Genomic DNA, 18818 nt, shown 5'->3' on the forward strand with positions numbered 1-18818 from the left:
TGTCCCTGCATTCCGGTGTGGGCAATCGCCCTGGGGGCCGGGAGGGGGGGGGGGAGTGTGTCTGCATCACCATTGACATGGATGGCAGCATGGATGGCAGCACCACACCCACAACATGGCCCGGCTTGATTTCTGCGATCCAGTGTTTTCCGGCCATAAACACACTGACGACACTAATTTCTTGGTTACTGATCTGCATCAGTAACCAAGAAAGCATTAAAGCCATTGGAATAACAATAAGTGCTAGACAACTAGCATTTTCAGAAGGAGAAGTCAGCAGTGTTATTCTCTATAGTCTCTCAAAACAGGTTTGCCTGTCATGAGAGAAATACACCAGCTTCCATTGCGTTATCTAACTTTGAAAATGCCATTTGCCTGGTTGTTGTGCTGACCCACTGGCTGCTGTCAAAACAAGTATGCAGATCAGTAGAATGAAAGTAAGGATGTTCTTATCTGCATACTTGTTTTGGGTCATTGACTCAATGTATAAGTGTCAGAATGACAGCCTGGCATATTCTGTTGTATAGGTCTATCCACTGCTCCAATTTTGGCCCATTCAGCAGGATTTGCCCCTCTTTGTGTGTCAGCAACAAAAGCCGATTTTTCAATTGAAGGAGCCAGTCTGAAAATTCTCGGTTAAACTGTGACTGCAGCCAATCAGATTAATTCAACCAATAGCCAACAGGAGGGAGCACAGTGGTCTGCTTTAAAATGTGCATTGCACTGCACATTGGGGTGGCATGGATGGGCTCCAAAATGCTGGCTGCTGTATGCAGTAGCACTGCGAAACAGAAAAGGGATAGTGATATCCTCTCTCTATTATAAATGGACCCCAAGAAAATACTGTACATCAGGGTTAGGCAAACTCCGGCCCTCCAGCTGTGGTGCAACTACAAATCCCATTAGGCTTTGCAAGAGTCTGACAGCCACAAGCATGTCTCCCAAAGGCAGGTGCATGATAGGATTTGTAGTTTCACCACAGCTGGAGGGTCATTGTTTGCCTATCCCTGCTATAGATTATAGATCTTTAAAAAGAAAAAACCTCTGGCCAAAACTTTTATAAACCCTTGCAGTGGGGCTACCCCTGCACTGCAAGGTTTAACTGCTCATTTTTGATTAGGTGCTGAAATAAAACAGTTATACTCACCTGAACCTCAGGGCCGCCCTGCTGTTATAGCGCTCCCTCCAGCCTGTCTCCTCGTACGCTGCAGCGAGGGTATGTCCCTCGGCGTCCTCATGTCCCGTACACAATGTATTAGACGTGATGACTTGAGGATCCTTAGACTGCTGCAGCAAAGGGGGAGCGAGGCTGGAAAGCCCGATCTAAGAGCAAGCCGGCTCCTAGGATTGGGTGAGTATAACTTTTTTATTTTAGCACCTAGATGAAAACGGGCAATTAGCCCTCACAGTGCGGGGGTAGCCCCACTGGAAAGGTTGATAAAAGTTTTGCCCGGAGTTCTTGTTCAATAGGTTACTATCGGTTTTATTGTGCTTTGTGGCTATTGCCAGATATAACTTTGTGTAAAAGATTTAACAAACGCCGACTCAGTAATGAATATTACCTAGAACAGTGGTTCTCAACCTGTGGGTCGCGAACACAAAAGTGGGTCGCAACCCACAGTTGAGGGGCTCCCCACATGCCTTGTGCTGCTCTAGGTAAGAGGCTTCTCAGCCTCCTCCTAGCGCAGCAGTGTCAGTACTCCTAGATGGCACTGCAGCAGCAGAGGCCAGAGAGGATCAGAGAGAGGGGAGCAGGCAGGAGTGAGGGGAGGTGAGTGCTTGATCACCACAGAGCCCACACTGGGCACCACAGAGCCCGCACTGGACGCCAACAGAGAGTCCCACTAGCCATCTGAGAGCCTGCATAGCCTCCCGAGAGCCCACACAGCTACGAGTATCAGTGCATCCCTAAATTTTACGGTTGGGGGTCACCACAACTTGGCAAATATTACCAAGGGGTCCCGGCCCTAGAAAGGTTGAGAACCACTGACCTAGAAAATCATTGGCAATAACATTTCTTGTAGATTGGCTACTTGGCTCCTGATTAGCAGGGACGGTAATATTACTGCCTTCCCACTAATCCCAAGGCCAGCAAATCTCAACGCTCCATCTAAAAATATAACGCACAATGATCTCATTCTTCCCACAGACTAAGTCTGGTCCATTTGTGTTTTCTGTTCCTTTACAGGAAAATATATACTAGTCACCATTAGGGAATATTTCCATGCCAAGAAACGGCAAAATAATAACAAATGTTCCTTCCTGAGAGTCCACTACCTGAAATCTGCACTTTTTCCATTTCTGTTTTTGTCATTGCAGTGTATATTAGGAAACTCTTAAGCCGGCACATCACATGACTGTGTGAAAATAAAGGCTGAGATATTCTTTCCGCACAAACAACTTCAGTGCCATTAAAATGACAAGTACACAAAATTTATAACACGTATTATCAGGCAGGACTTGTGATATCTGTGAACCATGTTTATGTCTGCCGTGCCATTTCACTTCTCTGTAAATCTGTACAAACTAGTGAATTAGGTAAGCAGCTATGTGCAAATACAGCAACATGCAGCAACCAATCGGCTGTCATATTACATTAGTGGAGGAGGAAACTACACAAATCAACCATATAATGATATCTAAGCCCAATCACTAACAGTTTATATAATCTTTAATATGTAAATGTCATTTCAAATGTCATTGTCTGCAGCTTTCATTAACAGGGTTATTCACAAAGGGTGAAGAGTTTGGAGAAGGCAGGAGAAGTGAACAATATAGGACAACATAGCTGAACTGGAAAGTGAGCTGAATTGGAGAATTTCTCTAAATCAGCTATGTTGTCCTAGATTGTTCACTTCTCCTGCCTTCTCCAAACTCTTCACCCTTTTGTGAATAACCCTGTTAATAATACCTGCTGATCCTGCCATGAAGATCCTTGTTCAGGCGCTTCCTGGTAAAACATCACTACACTGTCCCTGTCTCCCAAATGTGCTCCTATGTTGTCACCCTATGACAGACTTCTGATGAAGACTACAAGTGGCCATTTCAGCACAGATTAAGCAGGTATGGTCTACAATTGTCACCATGATTAAAGTGACACTAAACTCAGGAGTTTGATCTTAAAAATGCATCCAAGTACCTTAACCATTAACATAAATGTACCTTATTTGTGTATTACTCGGCTGTAGATCCTCAAATCATCTCTGAATTGGTGCTGACACTGTCCTTCCTTCTGGAGGGTGGCTACTTTTGTGCTCCATGGTCCCTCTGTGTGTTGTAAAGTAGTCACCGCTCCAAGCTTGCTCCCGTGATAGACTCTAACTTCAATACACATTAGTAAACTAAATGTGAGAGTATAGTCCATCACGGGAGTGAGTTTGGAGCAGTGACTACTTTACAACACACACACAGAGACCATGGGGAACAAAAGTAGTCATCCTCCAGAGGGAAGGACAGTGTCAGCACCAATTCAGAGATGATTTGAGGATCTACAGGCGAGTGATACACAAATAAGATACATTTTTGTTAATGGTTTGGGTATTTGAATGCATTAAGAAGATTTAACTCCTGAGTTTAGTGTCACTTTAAATCTGCCCTGAAAAAAAATCCACTCCGCTATGCATTTAGACAGGAAGTGGCTACAAGGAGGCTGCAGGAGAAAACAAGTATCCTACTAAAAAACTAAAATTGCAATTGTTGGTGATACGCACTGTTTTAGCAAATTACATATCATTTAGTAAGGGTTTACATCTTCCTTAACTTTCCAGGAAAATCCTTTATTATTAACAGGTGGTTCCTTCCTGATCAAGCAAATACATTATTAAACTAAAGAAAAGGGGAATAATGGGGTTCTCCTAAATCTTATCATTAAACTTAAAGAATATCTATAGCCAGAATTTGTTAACATTTTGGATGGAGCATGGAAGGTTTATTGTTTTATTGCTGTCTAGTGACTATTGTCAGCTGGACAAGAAGTAACGGAAAATGAAAACTTTTACAGTTGTCACGACTAGAAAGTGATGGGGAATCTTAACATTTTCCAACAGGGACACCTGTACTAGTGACAAATGTCGAAGAGGGGAAGTTCCCTTCCTTTTTTGTCTCCAGGCCAAGACGTGGTAGGAAATCTCCCCAATGGGACAAAGACAGTAAAAGCCTAACAGGGGTTTTATCCTTTTTCTACTTTATCCTAAAGCAAATGTTGTCTTGAGATATTCTTAAAAGACCAACTTGAGTTTAAACCTGTTTCACATAATGATTAGGTGGGGAATGGTTAGAACCGGTGTTGTGAGAGATTTCTTCTACCTTCCTGTCCCACTGCCATTGGGATGGGAAATGAGGGAAAGTCTCTCCAAAAGTGAACAATATGAGGTTGGTGGAGTAGTTAACAGACTGGGGCAGGATTAGAAAATGTGTCAGATTTTTATAGTTGTCTATGTTGTCATGATGGAAATGCAGGGATCTCAAGTCTCCCTGATGTTCAGGGAGTCTCCCGCTATTAGAACCCCTTACTTTCTGTCCTGGTGACACGCTGTGTTACAGGGTGTCACCAGGTCTTGATGAAAAGGAAAACTCGTCAGTAGCAACATAGACTGCATAAAAGATGTTGTAATCCTTCTCCACATCTACATTTGCTTTTTTAACATTCAGTTGTGTGAAGATTCACAACCAATACAAAAGGATGAAAGGCCTTATGTATTAAATGTTCTTTCTACGAGTTAGTGCAACTTGCCCTCAGCAAAAGATCAGATTAAAAACTGGTGGTTGAGGGGGAATACATCGACTTACACACTAACAAATCAGGCTCAAAGTGCCAACTACACTCAAGCTTACCCCTAAGTCTGGTGCCCTTTTAAAGGACTGTGATTGAATCAGAATTAATTATATGCCATCTAAGACTTTAAGTACACCATGGGCACAGACACCAAGGCAACGGAGAAGTGGATGGAGGACATGAAGAGGGCCCTACAGAAAGGCAAGCTGCAGGTCAGGCAACTGGTGTGTACAAAGACCCAGAGGGGATTTCAGTGTCAGTGAGCTAAGCAGATTTATGCACTGCTGCAGACAATCATGAGGGTTGCTCAACAACCTGGCCACAGATGGATGACCACTGAGAGGATGATCAATGGACCTCTGGCTGGTAAATCCACAGCAAACAAGTGATAGGAAAAAGTATACCTCATGAGAAAGAATGGTGATCAAAGTTTTTAACACCATCCTATTAGTTTTTTACCTCAAGAGCAGCTGCCTAGAGAATCACTACTGCTGACATACAAATACATTCCTTTTCAAATGTGATCCCTAATAAGGAGCACTTTATTAATATTTTATACAGTGGAATGATGTAGCACAACCTTTTTCAAGTAAATAGGGAATTCTACCCTAAACTTTTTCCATCATAGTTGGACTGATTAAGGGTTTAGTACTTCATGGGTCTTAGCCAGTCATGAACTTGCCGGGAAGCTTTCTCTCACCCCTGATTTCATCATCCAAGGCTTGGCCATGAGATGCATGTCCTAATTCCTCTGGCCAGAGTGCATTCTTCACAGGACAATTGTGTAGCTATAGCCACTGCAGACTGTATAGCTTCTATGGGGCCCAGAAGCATAGGGAACCCAGCCCTATCTGGCTACACAATCATTTATGCAAATAGCAATTGTGAAGCTAATACATTTTGATAAAATAAAGTATATATAAAGTCTTGTAACCTCTAATAAGACTGTTAGGCAATTAGTATTATTTTTTTACTAATGGAATTACTGTAATTTAGATGAAGATAAGAGGTTTCCCTAGGCCTGGTTTACACCTGGGCGTTTTACAGCGCGTTCCTACGCGCTGTAAAACTCTCAACATGTGAAAACCAATGATTGCCTATGGGCATGGTTCCCACCTGGGCGTTTTCAAGCGCGTAGGAATTCGCTGCAAAACGCACTACGCCCAAAGAAGTACAGGAGCTTCCTTGGGGCGTTTTGCCGCGCGTTTCCATTGGTATTCCCGAGTGTGGATCGGGGTTAACAAAGCCGTAACCCCAAGCCACACTCGGGAATACAGCGTACAGGTCTTACCTTGTCCGCGATCCCCGCTGCCGACTTCCGGGTTCCGTCCCTTGCGAGCGGCCACGTCGCAGGGGGGCAGAGCCGGCGGGAAGTTTAAAAGTGAAACAAAAAAAATATATATATTTTTTTTAAATATAGAGAACATAAAGGGGGACAAAAATCATACCGCCAGTGAAACGCGCGTTTCACTGAACGGAAAAACGCGCTAAAAACGAGCTGAAAAATTAGCTGGAAAAAACCGCTCAGGTGTGAACCCAGCCTTATGCTTTTGCTATGGGTCTCCATCACACTTAGATACAGTCCTGCCACAGCAACGTATAGAAAAAGCACTTTAGAGGGAATAACAGGGAAGTTCTCCTGATTGCATTGTCCAGGCAGAGGTGAGAAAAGATCTCGCTGTGTGATCACAGCTATAAAGACCTGGTGGTTCAGTGTTCAGTTGACTGGTTGCTGCAAGTTAATGCACTTTGCGCACTCTAATTGCTCTTTGTGCTGCCCAATTCTTTAAAATCTGGTTATACCCTAGCTGTTAACTCGGCATGCTCTTTTTCTGACCATGTACCAGCTCAAATAGAAGTCGTTACTTTTTTTTGGTTCTATAATTAGCATAGGTACTGAGTCCAATTTTTACACGCAGAGACAGTAATATGCTACTCAAGTAGCCCTTAAAGTTTAACTGTCATGCAGTACTGAAAGTTTTCAGTGTTACATAACAAGTGCACATTAAAGGTCATCCTAAAGTTATATTAAAAGAAGAACACATGAAGTAAAATGACATTTTTGTTTCCTTCTTAGTTTCATGTTGAAATGCAGATATCAGGTCCATAATAGTAAAGTAGGATAAGCTCAAGATTAGATTAGTTGGTTAAATAAATAGGGAGATAAGTAGAGAGATAAATAATCTTTGTGTAGCAAAGTAAAACATTGTAATTAGAAGGCTAATTTTCCAAGAATAACTTTGCCCCCTTGGCTTTCTCCAAGAAGACAACAAATACATTCATGCGTGGTTCATGCTATTCAATCTGCTCCAAAATCGCAGCAATATACCACGCATGCTTTGTGGCAATATGGTATCTCTACTACTGTTATTTATATATATATTTATTAAAGAATACAAGGCATTCTGTGCTTGAAAAGGATGAAATGATGCCATATCCCCACCCCCTCCTCTCCTCCGTGAAAAAATACAAGGTATTTCATGGGCCATAATGAAGAGGAGAGGGTGATGTGACTGGAGCACTCTACTGCTCAAATTGCATCGCTCACTCCCCACAGTGCCACTGCCCAGAAAGCCCGGTGTTATGTGCAGGAGATGGCAAATTCCAATTTTCTTCCTGGAGAGTGGCTTTAAGGTAGGACCAAACAAAGTTTGAGCTGTCTGCCTATTTTATGTGCCGAGAAAGAGGTGTAATGAAAAAAATGATGCTGAGAAATATATATGTCTTGTTCTAGTTCTGCAACTGTAATATAAGAGTATTTAGTGAATAGGAGTGCAGCATACATGTGTGGTGTATAATGACAGTAGATTCAGACTCTATTAAGACACGCTCTATTTAACCACAGCTACTTTTCTCTGTTGGGCGCTAAGTGCCCCTCTTTCTGAAATTCTAAAGTTGGGAGGTATGGTTCCAATTTAAGGTCACTCAATAGGAATTATCATTCCTTACAAACCAGTGAAGAGTTCAGACAGTAAACAGCAGAACAGAAAAAGGAATGCAAAGGAAAGTGAAATGACGTCTTAATAGTATCTCAGCAATAGTATCTCAGCAGTAAGTAAATCATTAATGGGAGAGGCAGACTCCATTGGCAGAACTACCACCATAGAGGCCCACATGGCAGCTATGGAGCCCGGGGCAGATGGGAGGGCCCAGTCAGCAGCAGGAAGGAAGAAAGGCTCTACAGGGGTCTCCAAGAACCGCTATCATCTGGCCCCCAGCTACACAGTCTGCATCTCTGTCAGATGCGGACCGCATAGCTGCTCCTGTCAATGCCGGCAATAACTAGCTCTGTTCAGACAGAGCTCTGAGCTCCAGCCAAAAGGAAGGATTAGTGAGGTCTGCACCAGACCACTGGATCACCAGGGAATGTGCAGGTGATGGGGTTTTTAATTGTTTCTGCGGCAAACGAGGGCGGAGGGGGAAATGATGGGGGGTGTATTATTCTGTGTGTGGGTGTTTTATTTTATCTGTGGGGGATGAGGGGAAACGATGAAGGGTGTATTATTCTGTGTATGTCTAAGTATTTCTCTATGTGTGCATTGGGGGATGTATTTCTCTATGTGTGTGTTTGTGTATTAAGCCCCATTCATATCTGTAAGTTTAGGGTCAATTAGGAATTTCTGCGTCAAGAATTTGCATTTTCCTGCAGCAGGAATCCTTAATCTGGCGTTTACAATAGGCAGCTGTCATCCATTCAAGTTAATGATCAGGTGACAGCCACTGCGTTCAGAGAGAATGATTCCTAACCACATGTAATCATATCATATAATAATATATACTGTAGCTCAGGCACTGTGCCACATGACTATAGCAACGTGTTATTCATGGTATTTTGATTTGGGGGGGGATACAAAATTTTGCCATGGGGCCCTGTGATTTCTACTTACACCCCTGGCAGACTCAATTGGTGTTTTTATCCCCACCCCCAGTATTTATGTCTAGGATATCTCATGATTGTTGAGAATTACTGAGATGTCAACAGGGAACAAACATCATCAGCAGACCTGTCTCAAGAGAGGTGATTATTTGTTGGGGTGGAAATCTTCGTCTGTTAGCCTTGTCACTCCCCCAAAACAGGGGTGAATTTCAAGGGCTTTTCTTTCCAAATAAACGTCCATACTGGTAGAATAGTAGAGTGTAGGTTATTGAGAGGCATATATCTGTAATTTGCTTTAGGGGCAGAAAAATATTTTTTAATTCGGAAAATATGGAGTTATCTTATTATTGAGGTCTTAATTTGACGTAGGAATCAGAATATATCCTGGGGAAAACTAGGAAATATCCAAGACCTCATCAATACTGTCTTTTTATACTTCTCCTTTAACTGGTAATACAAGGCTTCATCGCTCAAACTATATGAAAGATGATGTGTCTGTAATTAATATAGTAACTGATTTCTTTTCATTTTGCACCTAGAAGAAACTATGACTAGATTGCTATAAGCAACAGATAGTTCTTCTTTCAGGCACTTTGATAAGGCAACCCAGTGAAAATGGCAAAGGGTGTGCAGTAACCAATCAATCAGATTTGACCAATTTAAAGTAGCTAGACCGACCTGTGATTGGTTACTAATGATTACTCCACACCATTGCTCCTGCAACTCTAAGTCTCTTGAAAACAAAAATCACGACACAAAGAAGAAACAGAGACATATGCAGAAGGCACAGTCATACAGACAGTTTTTTTTCTTTCTCGTAAGTATGGCACATCATGTAAAACGAAATCAACAAAGATCAAGCAAAAGCATCAAGGGCAACAGAACTTGTCCAGAAAATTGCATAGAAGAAGTGAAAGATGAAGGCTTGAGATGCAGAAATTCAAGTCCAAGCAAAGAGAAGAAGGTAGAGAGTCAATAAAGAAATCTTCTTTTCAATGCTATGATCTACTTTTTCTGAATAAAGTTCTATTATAATGACTAATTAATAATTACTACTACTCTTCCTCACAGTATAAAAGTCTAGCTGGATCTTTAAGAGAATTCATTTTGCTATGGCTATAGTACAATCTGACCTGATCTTAGTTCCTGTATCAATCTCAGTGTATAACCATAAACCAAATATTAGAAATATTTGAAGTTACTATTTGTAATATGGAGAAGGTTTCCACACCTGTGACTCTAATCCTGCGTTTTTAGCAGAAAATGATGGCCGAGGAGCTTGAATAACAGTTTTGTTTCGTGGAGATGACACTCTTGTGTTTGAAAAATTAACTGGTGACAGTGGGGACACCTGGTTGGTTGGAGTGATTCTTCCGAAATTGGTGGGAGTGTCAGCAACAGGAGGTGGTGACATTACAGAAGAAGGTGATCGAAGTGACTGGAAGTACGGTGGAGAATACACTGTGGGAGAAGGAACCAAAGGTGAGGATGGGCAGGAAGACTGTCTGGTTAACCGATAAGATTCAATCACCATGGGTTTGGGAGGAGGTGCTCCTTTGGGAAGTGAGCTCAAGGGACCTTTGCTTGGTGAGAGGATGAACAGAGAGGACTGAAGTTGATATGGCTGACGTTTAGATATTTCGAGTTCCTTTTGAGATTGCACACTCTCTGAGGCAGGATTAGAGATCTGTGTAGTGGAAGGAAGCATGGGTGATCTTTGGTTGTTTTTGGGTAGGTAACCAAGTGGAGAAGGTGGAGTTCTAGCATTCATAGCATACTTCCAAGAAGGTGGCAGTGACATAGTAGGAGAAGGTGACCGAACAGTGTCAGGAGATTGAATCACAAAGCGTTCCATTCTGGATTGCCTCCGTGCAAACAATTCTGCACCTTTCCCTTTATCTTCAGTTAGAGCTTGATGTATTGGTATAGGGGGTGGCTTTGCTTTTACACCAGGAGACTTAAGACCAGACGACCAGTCTGGAACTACATCTGAGCTTTCTGTATTGTGTGTTGCATTAGGTGACTTAGTATTTTGGTAATTAGAAGCTTCAGCTCCAAGAGCAAATGACTCATCCTCAGTTGACACACTTCCACGCTCCTTGTTCTTTTGACGTCCATCTGAATTTTGAACCATAGACAAAAGTTCAGGATTAGGGGCCATCTTTGGCTTTTCAATGAAAGTGAACATGGACTTTCTAGGTGCTTTACGTGCTGAAATGGACTCTAAGATGCCACTTTTTGGTTGAGACGTCAGTCTTCTCTCTCCATGGTTTATTACTTGTTGGACAGGGATAACATGGTGAGGCTCAGAGGGATATAGTGCAGAATAAGAAGGTGGAGAACGAACACGGCTGACTGGTGGAGGACTTGATAAGGTTTCTGCATATGTTGGTGGGGGAGGGAGGTCAATGGTAGGACTTTTTTCTAACGAGGACACATTTCTTTTAACAGGTAACTGGCCTCCAAACGGCTTGGCTGTTCTGTTAGCCACAGATACTGGTTTGGACAGAGTAAGATGTACTTCACAGTACTGTGTGTTTGAAGTGCCATTTTGTTCTTTCTTAACAGGTGTTTCTGTCTCTTGACTGTTTTCAATGATCAAACCATTTGTACTAGAATTGGTTACAACCAGAGTTTCCTTCAGATAGGCACTTAAAGGTTCCTTAGGGTTTTCTTCTGAAGCACTAGGAGAAGGGGCTCGCTTATCTATTGGCAGATAATCAGCTTCTTTAATCTCATCTAGCCACACATCATCTGTTTCTCCTATGCTCCCATGGTCAACAGAGTTTTCTTCCATATTGCTGAAACGTCTTGGTTGTCCAGAGCCAAAGTGAGATTCTTCTCTCATAGACTCTGAAAGCCTTGCACCATACTGAATTTGGTTATACTGTGGATTTTTGGTGGCCTGTATCTGAGCTTGTCTTGCAAGCTTCTGTTCCTCAAAAGCTTTAAGTTTTTGACGTCGGCGGTGAAAAAGTTGGGCTCCCCTTGAGCAACTTCCTGTTGGATTCAGTTGAGAAGAATTGTTATCACTAAGAGATTGTGCTTCCCTTAGCTCCTTCTCTGTAAGGCTGATGCTTCTTGGGATATCTATGGAAAACAAAAATAACGCAATTCAATAAGCAAAAATGCTTTTCTTACAACATATGCAACAATAAAACATGAGTTTTCCAATATTGTGTTTTCCCAGTCAATAGATTATTATGTTGCAGAGTCTTCACAAGCAGGTCAAAAACATAAAGTATAATATTGTAGTGTCTGGTGGTACAGTAACTAACTGTAGCTTATTACAGCTTAACTGATTTACTATTATAAATTAAATAATTTTACAACGTATTATTGCTCTTAGTGATAGTTTACAAAATTGGCTGTATTTAAAGAACTATGGGGCCGCGTTTTTTTTCCATAGTTCTCCTCAGGGTCACGGGAGGACATATACTGTGTCCTCCCATGAACCAAAACTCAGAATATAGCGGGCAGTCACCACTCTCTGCAGGGAGATGATCGGGAAGTGAGCGGAATGGTGCAGTTTCAATGTCACGTGTCGGCTCTAATGGGGATGAGTGTAATTCACTCACTCCATAGTTCTCCTATAAAGACTACCTGCAAATTGTAGCAAATGTCAAAAATACCTGACTATAGTAATCTGAGACAAGACTAGCTGTTATGGGCTTCTTATAGCATTTTGCACATTGTCAATACACTGTACATTATTTTATAGAGTAAGCAATCTAGTTTATCAAAAATATAAACAGATACTTTACAATTCCGTCAGCTTTATCTACTATTATTTGATAAAAAGACAGTCAGATATTAATCAGTACTATCTGCTGCTGATAAAGAACAGTACTTTTTCTACTGCGCAAGTGGTGCTTATAGGGGCGGCTTGACAAACCGGAGTCCAGGAACCCCTCACTGAACAAAACCTAGCACAGCAGGTGGAGAATTATTCTTGAATCAGGCTTCTCCTTTATATCCACAGAAAAAACAGCTTCCCACCTAAGTTGCCCTCAGGTAAGCTCTATGGTTTATCCATGTAGAATTGACATTTAGCGCCTAGTCTACAATGTGTATCCCATTGTAAAAAAATTTGCTTATAGTCTAGAAAGTCGGTCCTGTCAAATTTGATACCTCAGTTAATGGGAATTAAGAGCTGGGTTTGCTACAATTGTTAGATTTGTATGTACTTTACAAGGCCTTTAACAACAGCAAGGCTCCATAATGAGACAATTGGAGGTGGGAACATCATTAGATAAATCTTACCACTAGAGAGCCTTGTGAGATAAAAAGCTAGTGAATGATTCAGCACTTACCAGCCTTCACCAAATATTTAAAGCTCCTATTTGGGGGTCTCTGACTGTGCCTTCCTCTTGTTTTTTCTATATGGCCTACCAGGGCATAACTTTATAACAGAATGAATGCTAAAGCACTAACTATAATGTAAAAAATTGTACAAAGTATGTTTTGTATCCATAACGTCACATATGAATACATAGCCATTCTGTAAAGCCAATAAGAGTTTAAATCTGAAGTTTTATCTTCTTATATTTTGTCTTCCCTGGTTCCCTTGTTATCCTTTCTACAATATGCTAAGTAAAACTATAAACAACACGTTTCCATTTTCATTACATGCCTTATTTTAGTGATTAGTGATGTCAATACTACGTCTCGGTGCTTTTTTATAAAATGCATGCAGATCAAGGCTGGTGGGAGGGCTGGAGGACCAGTACTCCTCTCAAGAGCCCTTAGACCTGATGCAAGCGGTGGGCTGGCTCTTGGGAGAAGTCATCCAAAATGCACTATACACTATGCTCAATATCTCTTATCAATCCAGCAGTTTTCAATGCTCATACACTTTGAATTGGCTCGCGAGGGAAGACTGTCCAGGAAAGGGTTCATCTCTAACATTTTCTAAAATCCTAATGAATATACCAATTGACCAGTTCCCAAGGCACCACTATATGCTAAAATGGGAAACGGATCTGGCCCGTGAACTCCCCTTACGATGTGGCAAACTTGATAAAACAACACTGGAAGAATCTCCATCTGCTTCCTATTACAAAAAATCCTATAAAATTATATTTCATTAGTAATACCGCCCGGAACATCTCCACCAGTTGAGATGTAAAGAATATGTGTGTACCGTAATCTACCTATTTTGGGAATGCTCTGAAATCACATCGTTCTGGCACTAAAAGCCTGGATGTTCAAAGTCACAGATAGACCACTACTCTTAGGTGCTTTGATCTATCTCCTAGGGGTACCCCTTAAAAAGGTGACACATAAGGGAAAACAACTTATTATCCATATCTTGACTGCAGCGAAATGCCTGATAGCACTACATTGGAAACAATTATCTCCTCCATAAAAAAAAAAGATCTCCTTAATTGTATTTGGGAAATACAATCGATGGAGCTTTTGTTGGCCAAACTACATAATGCCCCAGAGATCTATGACATTGTAAGGGAACTGTGGGACCTCATCATGCAAGAACTTACTGTGAAACACTTGGTAGACCTGCTATCCAGAACTCTTTCTGTGGCTGAACACCCCCTTCTTTTCTACTTCTAGTTTCTACTTTTTGCTCTTACCCACCACACCTACCCACTCCTCTTTTCAAAACGTCTGATAAATAGCAGCTCTGATAAGAACATTTGTATACGTGTTTGCTATGGTTAAACACTTAAGGTCTAGACCCATGGAAAGGTTTATTCTCTGGCGGCACTACCTTCTTTTAGACATACAGGTATCTGCTTCAAAAGGATCTCTAGGGCTTTGGTTCACAAATGGCTAAACTTTTATTCACCAAGAGTATGATGACCCCCAGCCAACACTCCCCCATTCTTTCCTTCTCTTTTTCTTTTCTTATGTTGACATGTGCAACACTGCTCCAGCCTTGTTTATTTTTGAATATTATGAAAAATATCTTAAAGAAGAGCTGCGGGAAGCTAAACAATTACATTTGCAGTGGGGCTACCCCTGTACTGCAAGGGTTAAGTGCTTGATTTGTCTAGGGGGGGTCCTTCTGGACTGCTAGACCGGTCCCCGCAGCCTCTTCTCTCCAGGACTCCGGCAGTCTAAAGACTGCTGAAGTCATCACAACTTTTGTAGGTCCATTGACCTGCTTTAGACATGAGGATGCCGAGGGATTTTCCCCAGCTGGAGTAGAGAGGTGAACACTGACGGCCACGTGATCAAGGATCAGGTGAATACTACAGCTTTTTGAGCCACCTAGACAAAACAAGCACTTAACCCTTGCAGTGTGGGGGTTGTCCCACTGCAAAGGTAAGTTTATTTTTCTACCCAGAGTTCCTTACATAGACAGTTATATGAAAATACCTTGATGGGTGGATATCAGTCTGGAGGAATGGATATTTGTGGACAGGCTGCATTTGCATGCAGACAGCACTAGGTAATATCCACATATGATGCTGACCCTCCATGATTGCAAGAACTGAGATCTAATCAATGAAAGTGGCGGGCCACGGATAGTCTAGCTGAGATGAAAGAGCTGGATGTCACTGGAGGTCCTCCAGCCAGGAAATGAGGCAGGCTCTATGTGCAAGCAGCTCACAGTGTGCAGTAAAATCACAGTAAACTATTTCAGTGCAAGAGAGAAGCCTGTACAACTATGCAAGACTAGAGGTAAAGCTTGAGTTGAACTTTTATATTTCCGTGTCTGAACATTTGCACCAACAAAATAACCCAGTTCATCATTGTGCTATAAAACCTAATGGCTTTTACTGCTGATAAGATAGTAATACCAGAGATAAGCGCTTCCAAAACATGTGGTCACCAGGGTCAAAACTGAGAAGGGCACATATTGTCAGACAAATGCAAATGTAGATCAAGAATGGCAGGAATGAAGGGTTAGACAAAACACGCATTATCTTGCATGACATTTTTTGTTTGTCTTTATCTGTTGTGAGTCTCGTAAGACCAAAGAGCTCATATCTGGCAGACATGGGCTTGTTTACCTGAGCGGTCTATGACATTGTTTCTGGGCAGTTTCTATTACGTTGCATTCCTAAGTGGAAGGAAGAGGGATTCCCTTCGTGATAAGAATGTATGACATACCACACAGTTAAACGACAAAAAATAAGTTAAAACATCATAACAAAGATGTATTAAAGAAAACAAAATACCTTCAATGGAAAAATGAAGGTAATACTACTACAGAGCTCTATGTGCTTGGTTGGCACTGTGAGACTGCATTTCTATGCAGTGGCAGAGCGGTTGGGATTTTCTGCACTCAATTGCCTTACACTGTGGAAATTCTTGGAGTCTTCTAGGTGCATGTGAAACCTTCTACTGGAGCATCAAGGCTCCAATGTGGCCAATGATATAATTTTGCATATGATGACATCAACGTACTAGTAGCCACAGGAGCACTGCTAGGCTTCGAATACAGCCTAATTTTTGCAGCGTAATGAGGTTGTCCAAGATTTTCAACTACCATATCAACCAGACACCATCCCTTGTGATCTCTCTAAAACACTGTCCATGTTCCTAGAAACCAGGGTCACTGCAACCCTGCAGGTTAATTCTGGTTATAAAAGAGTAATAATAATAAAGGGCAAGCTACTGTAATCCGGCATGATTCTACCGGGGTTTCTACCTGCCAGTGGCGTTATAAGGGGGGTGCGTGGCGTGCGGCCCGCACCCGTGTGACACCATTGCAGGGGTGACACCAAAATGACTGAGAGTCATTTTGGTATCACCCCCTCTAAACAGTCGGGATCTCGGTCATGGGCCGAGAGCCCGACAGTGTCAGGAGAGAGGAGAGGACCTGGCAGCATACCTCATCCTGCCGGGTGAACGTCCCCTCCTCTCTCTGCCGGTGTCCACCACTAAGATGGCCGCCGGCAGGCATCAATCAGATAGCCGCGCATGCGCGATGATATCATCACGCACGTGCAAGGTGACGTCACAGCGGGGTGTCACCCGGTCTTGTGTGATGCCCCTGGTAAGGTCTTTTTTTCCATAAAATACCTTGTTCACCTTTTTTTGCATCCTTTTTTCCAATCTCACTGCTCCTAAACTCCTTCTGCCCCTTTCAATCTCTTTCTATCTACATGCAATTGCTCCAGCATTGGCTGCACATCATTGCTCTGGACCAGCTTCCTAAAACTGCCGATAGTTAACCGTGCCTGCACAATGTGTGTCAGCATAGCCTTTGTAGTCTCCATCAGGAGTGCATGTAACAGGGTGACAACACAGGAGCACAATTTGTCACCCCACAAACAGAAACTGCCTGAACAAGGACCTTCATGCAGGATCATAAGATTTTCTTTCAATGAAAACTGCAGATTTTAAAATATTGAATTCAACATTTACAAATTACATTAACATGTTAATGCTTTTATTAAATTTAATGAATAGGCTTAGATTTTGCTTCCACGTCTGAACCAACCAACTTGTACTGGCCGTGGTGGAAAAGAGCACCTCAGAAATGACCCCCCGTTTCATACAGATGAAGGGTAAAAAAGCTTCTTTGATTAATCCTAAATATTAATAAGTGGAAACATATGACGGGCTTAGAAATAACAGGTTGTGGATCCTTTCTTCTGCAATGGAGCACACTGCTGTCATCATCAAATGAGGATGGCAGTGGTTCTGGCATTGATGTAACTTGATTGAGGACGGTCAGTATGTCTCTGCTTATGCCTTTCAGTGACATATATGCTCATCTATTGCTAACCTAGTTGCCGAATCAAACTGAATCCAGCAGCTAACATATTTCAATTGCTCTATCTTTTAAAGTTCTTAGTACTTAAATAACGCTGACATAACATAAAGTTTAATCATGTGGGAAGCATTTCCATCACATGGAATATCTTCAAGCCAAAAAGTATGTAACAGCATTTCTATATCAAATGTGATTTGTATGGATTGTCTTTCTGTACGCTGTTTATCTGTGAAAGTTTAAAGAGATCATTATGGATCATCTCTATTTTAGGTTAATATACCCTTTAAAGGACATATTGTAAAACGTGACCTTTATTCTCGATGAAAGAATGCATGTTCATAAAAACGTTACATGTGATAAAACGGCAGTTTCGCTGAAGTTTATGGTACAGTTAGGGTAATTTCTATTGCTGATAGAGTATTATGGCTTATATAGCTTTGTATATTGTCCTCGTATCTCAGTTTATCTTTTAGTAGAGGTTCTGGTCCCTTCATATAGTAAAGACTTTGTGCTTTGAAATTGTTTCATATTGTAGTTTCTAACATTAGCTCATCAGCAGATTTATATATCACTAGTTTCAGTTTGCTGATTCTCTGTAGACTACATATAGGATTATGTATCTTTTAAATATTACCGTTTATTGTATGATAAATATTCTCACAATTAGTTTTTATTTCCCTACAGTGGTATACTTTGTTTCGGTTAATCAGTCAACCAGTCAGAAACAACCTCAATCAATGTATTGCACACCATAGAAATACAACTAATGGCCAAACCTTATTTTTTAGATTTGGATAGAATGCTCAGGGGTTTGAGCCACTTTCAGCATTATTTTATTGCTGCCTGTGTCCCCATTAGGCAGTCTTGATCACCATTGTTAATTATCTTGATCACCACTGTCACCTGGAATGACAGTGAGGGTAAGGCTGCTTTCACGCAGGTAGTCTGTTCAGATCCACCTGGCATTTTTTCAGGTCGATCTGATCAGAAGCCCAAGATAATATATGGGCACCTTGATATAAACTCCTAGATTCCATCTAGGTCCAGAAAAAAACCCAGAACAGAGTTCTGCTTTGGCAGTCCTGATTGTGATGGACTGGAAGTAAGTGGATGTAAGCGAACACGAGTCTGCTTACATCCGACTCCCCAAATAAATAAACATGGGTCTGTACAGCTTAGTTTTTTTTTCCTCCATCACAAGTTGGGGGGAAAACTGAATGAACATGGATGTCACAAGAGTGACATCTGTACTGCTCCGATCAGCAGGTGATCCATGCAATCAGCTGCAATCACTCAGTGGTGCAACTATAGCCATAGCAGCCCAGGCGGCCGCTATGGGGCCTCTTGGTGGAAGGGTGCCCCATTAGGTTGTTGAGGCAAATTAAACATAGAACATGTAAAGATAACACAGTACTATATCATTATGGGTTGGAGCGGTTGATGACAACCCTAATCCTCTTTAAAATCTACAATGTAGG

General features: G+C 41.7%; 1 protein-coding gene across 1 annotated transcript in view; it reads right to left on the bottom strand.

Annotated features, from left to right (window-relative positions):
• The window catches only part of SYNPO (synaptopodin), a 66456-nt gene that overhangs the window by 5638 nt on the left and 42000 nt on the right, over positions 1-18818 (bottom strand). Inside the window, exon 2 of the mRNA XM_018555602.1 lies at positions 9883-11741. Within this exon, the coding sequence (XP_018411104.1) occupies positions 9883-11741 (1859 nt within the window). The remainder of the gene's footprint in view (positions 1-9882; positions 11742-18818) is intronic.

Source organism: Nanorana parkeri, unplaced genomic scaffold (assembly GCF_000935625.1).
Source record: "Nanorana parkeri isolate BGI_ZX_2015 unplaced genomic scaffold, ASM93562v1 scaffold203, whole genome shotgun sequence".
In the NCBI taxonomy this organism is placed as follows: domain Eukaryota; kingdom Metazoa; phylum Chordata; class Amphibia; order Anura; family Dicroglossidae; genus Nanorana; species Nanorana parkeri.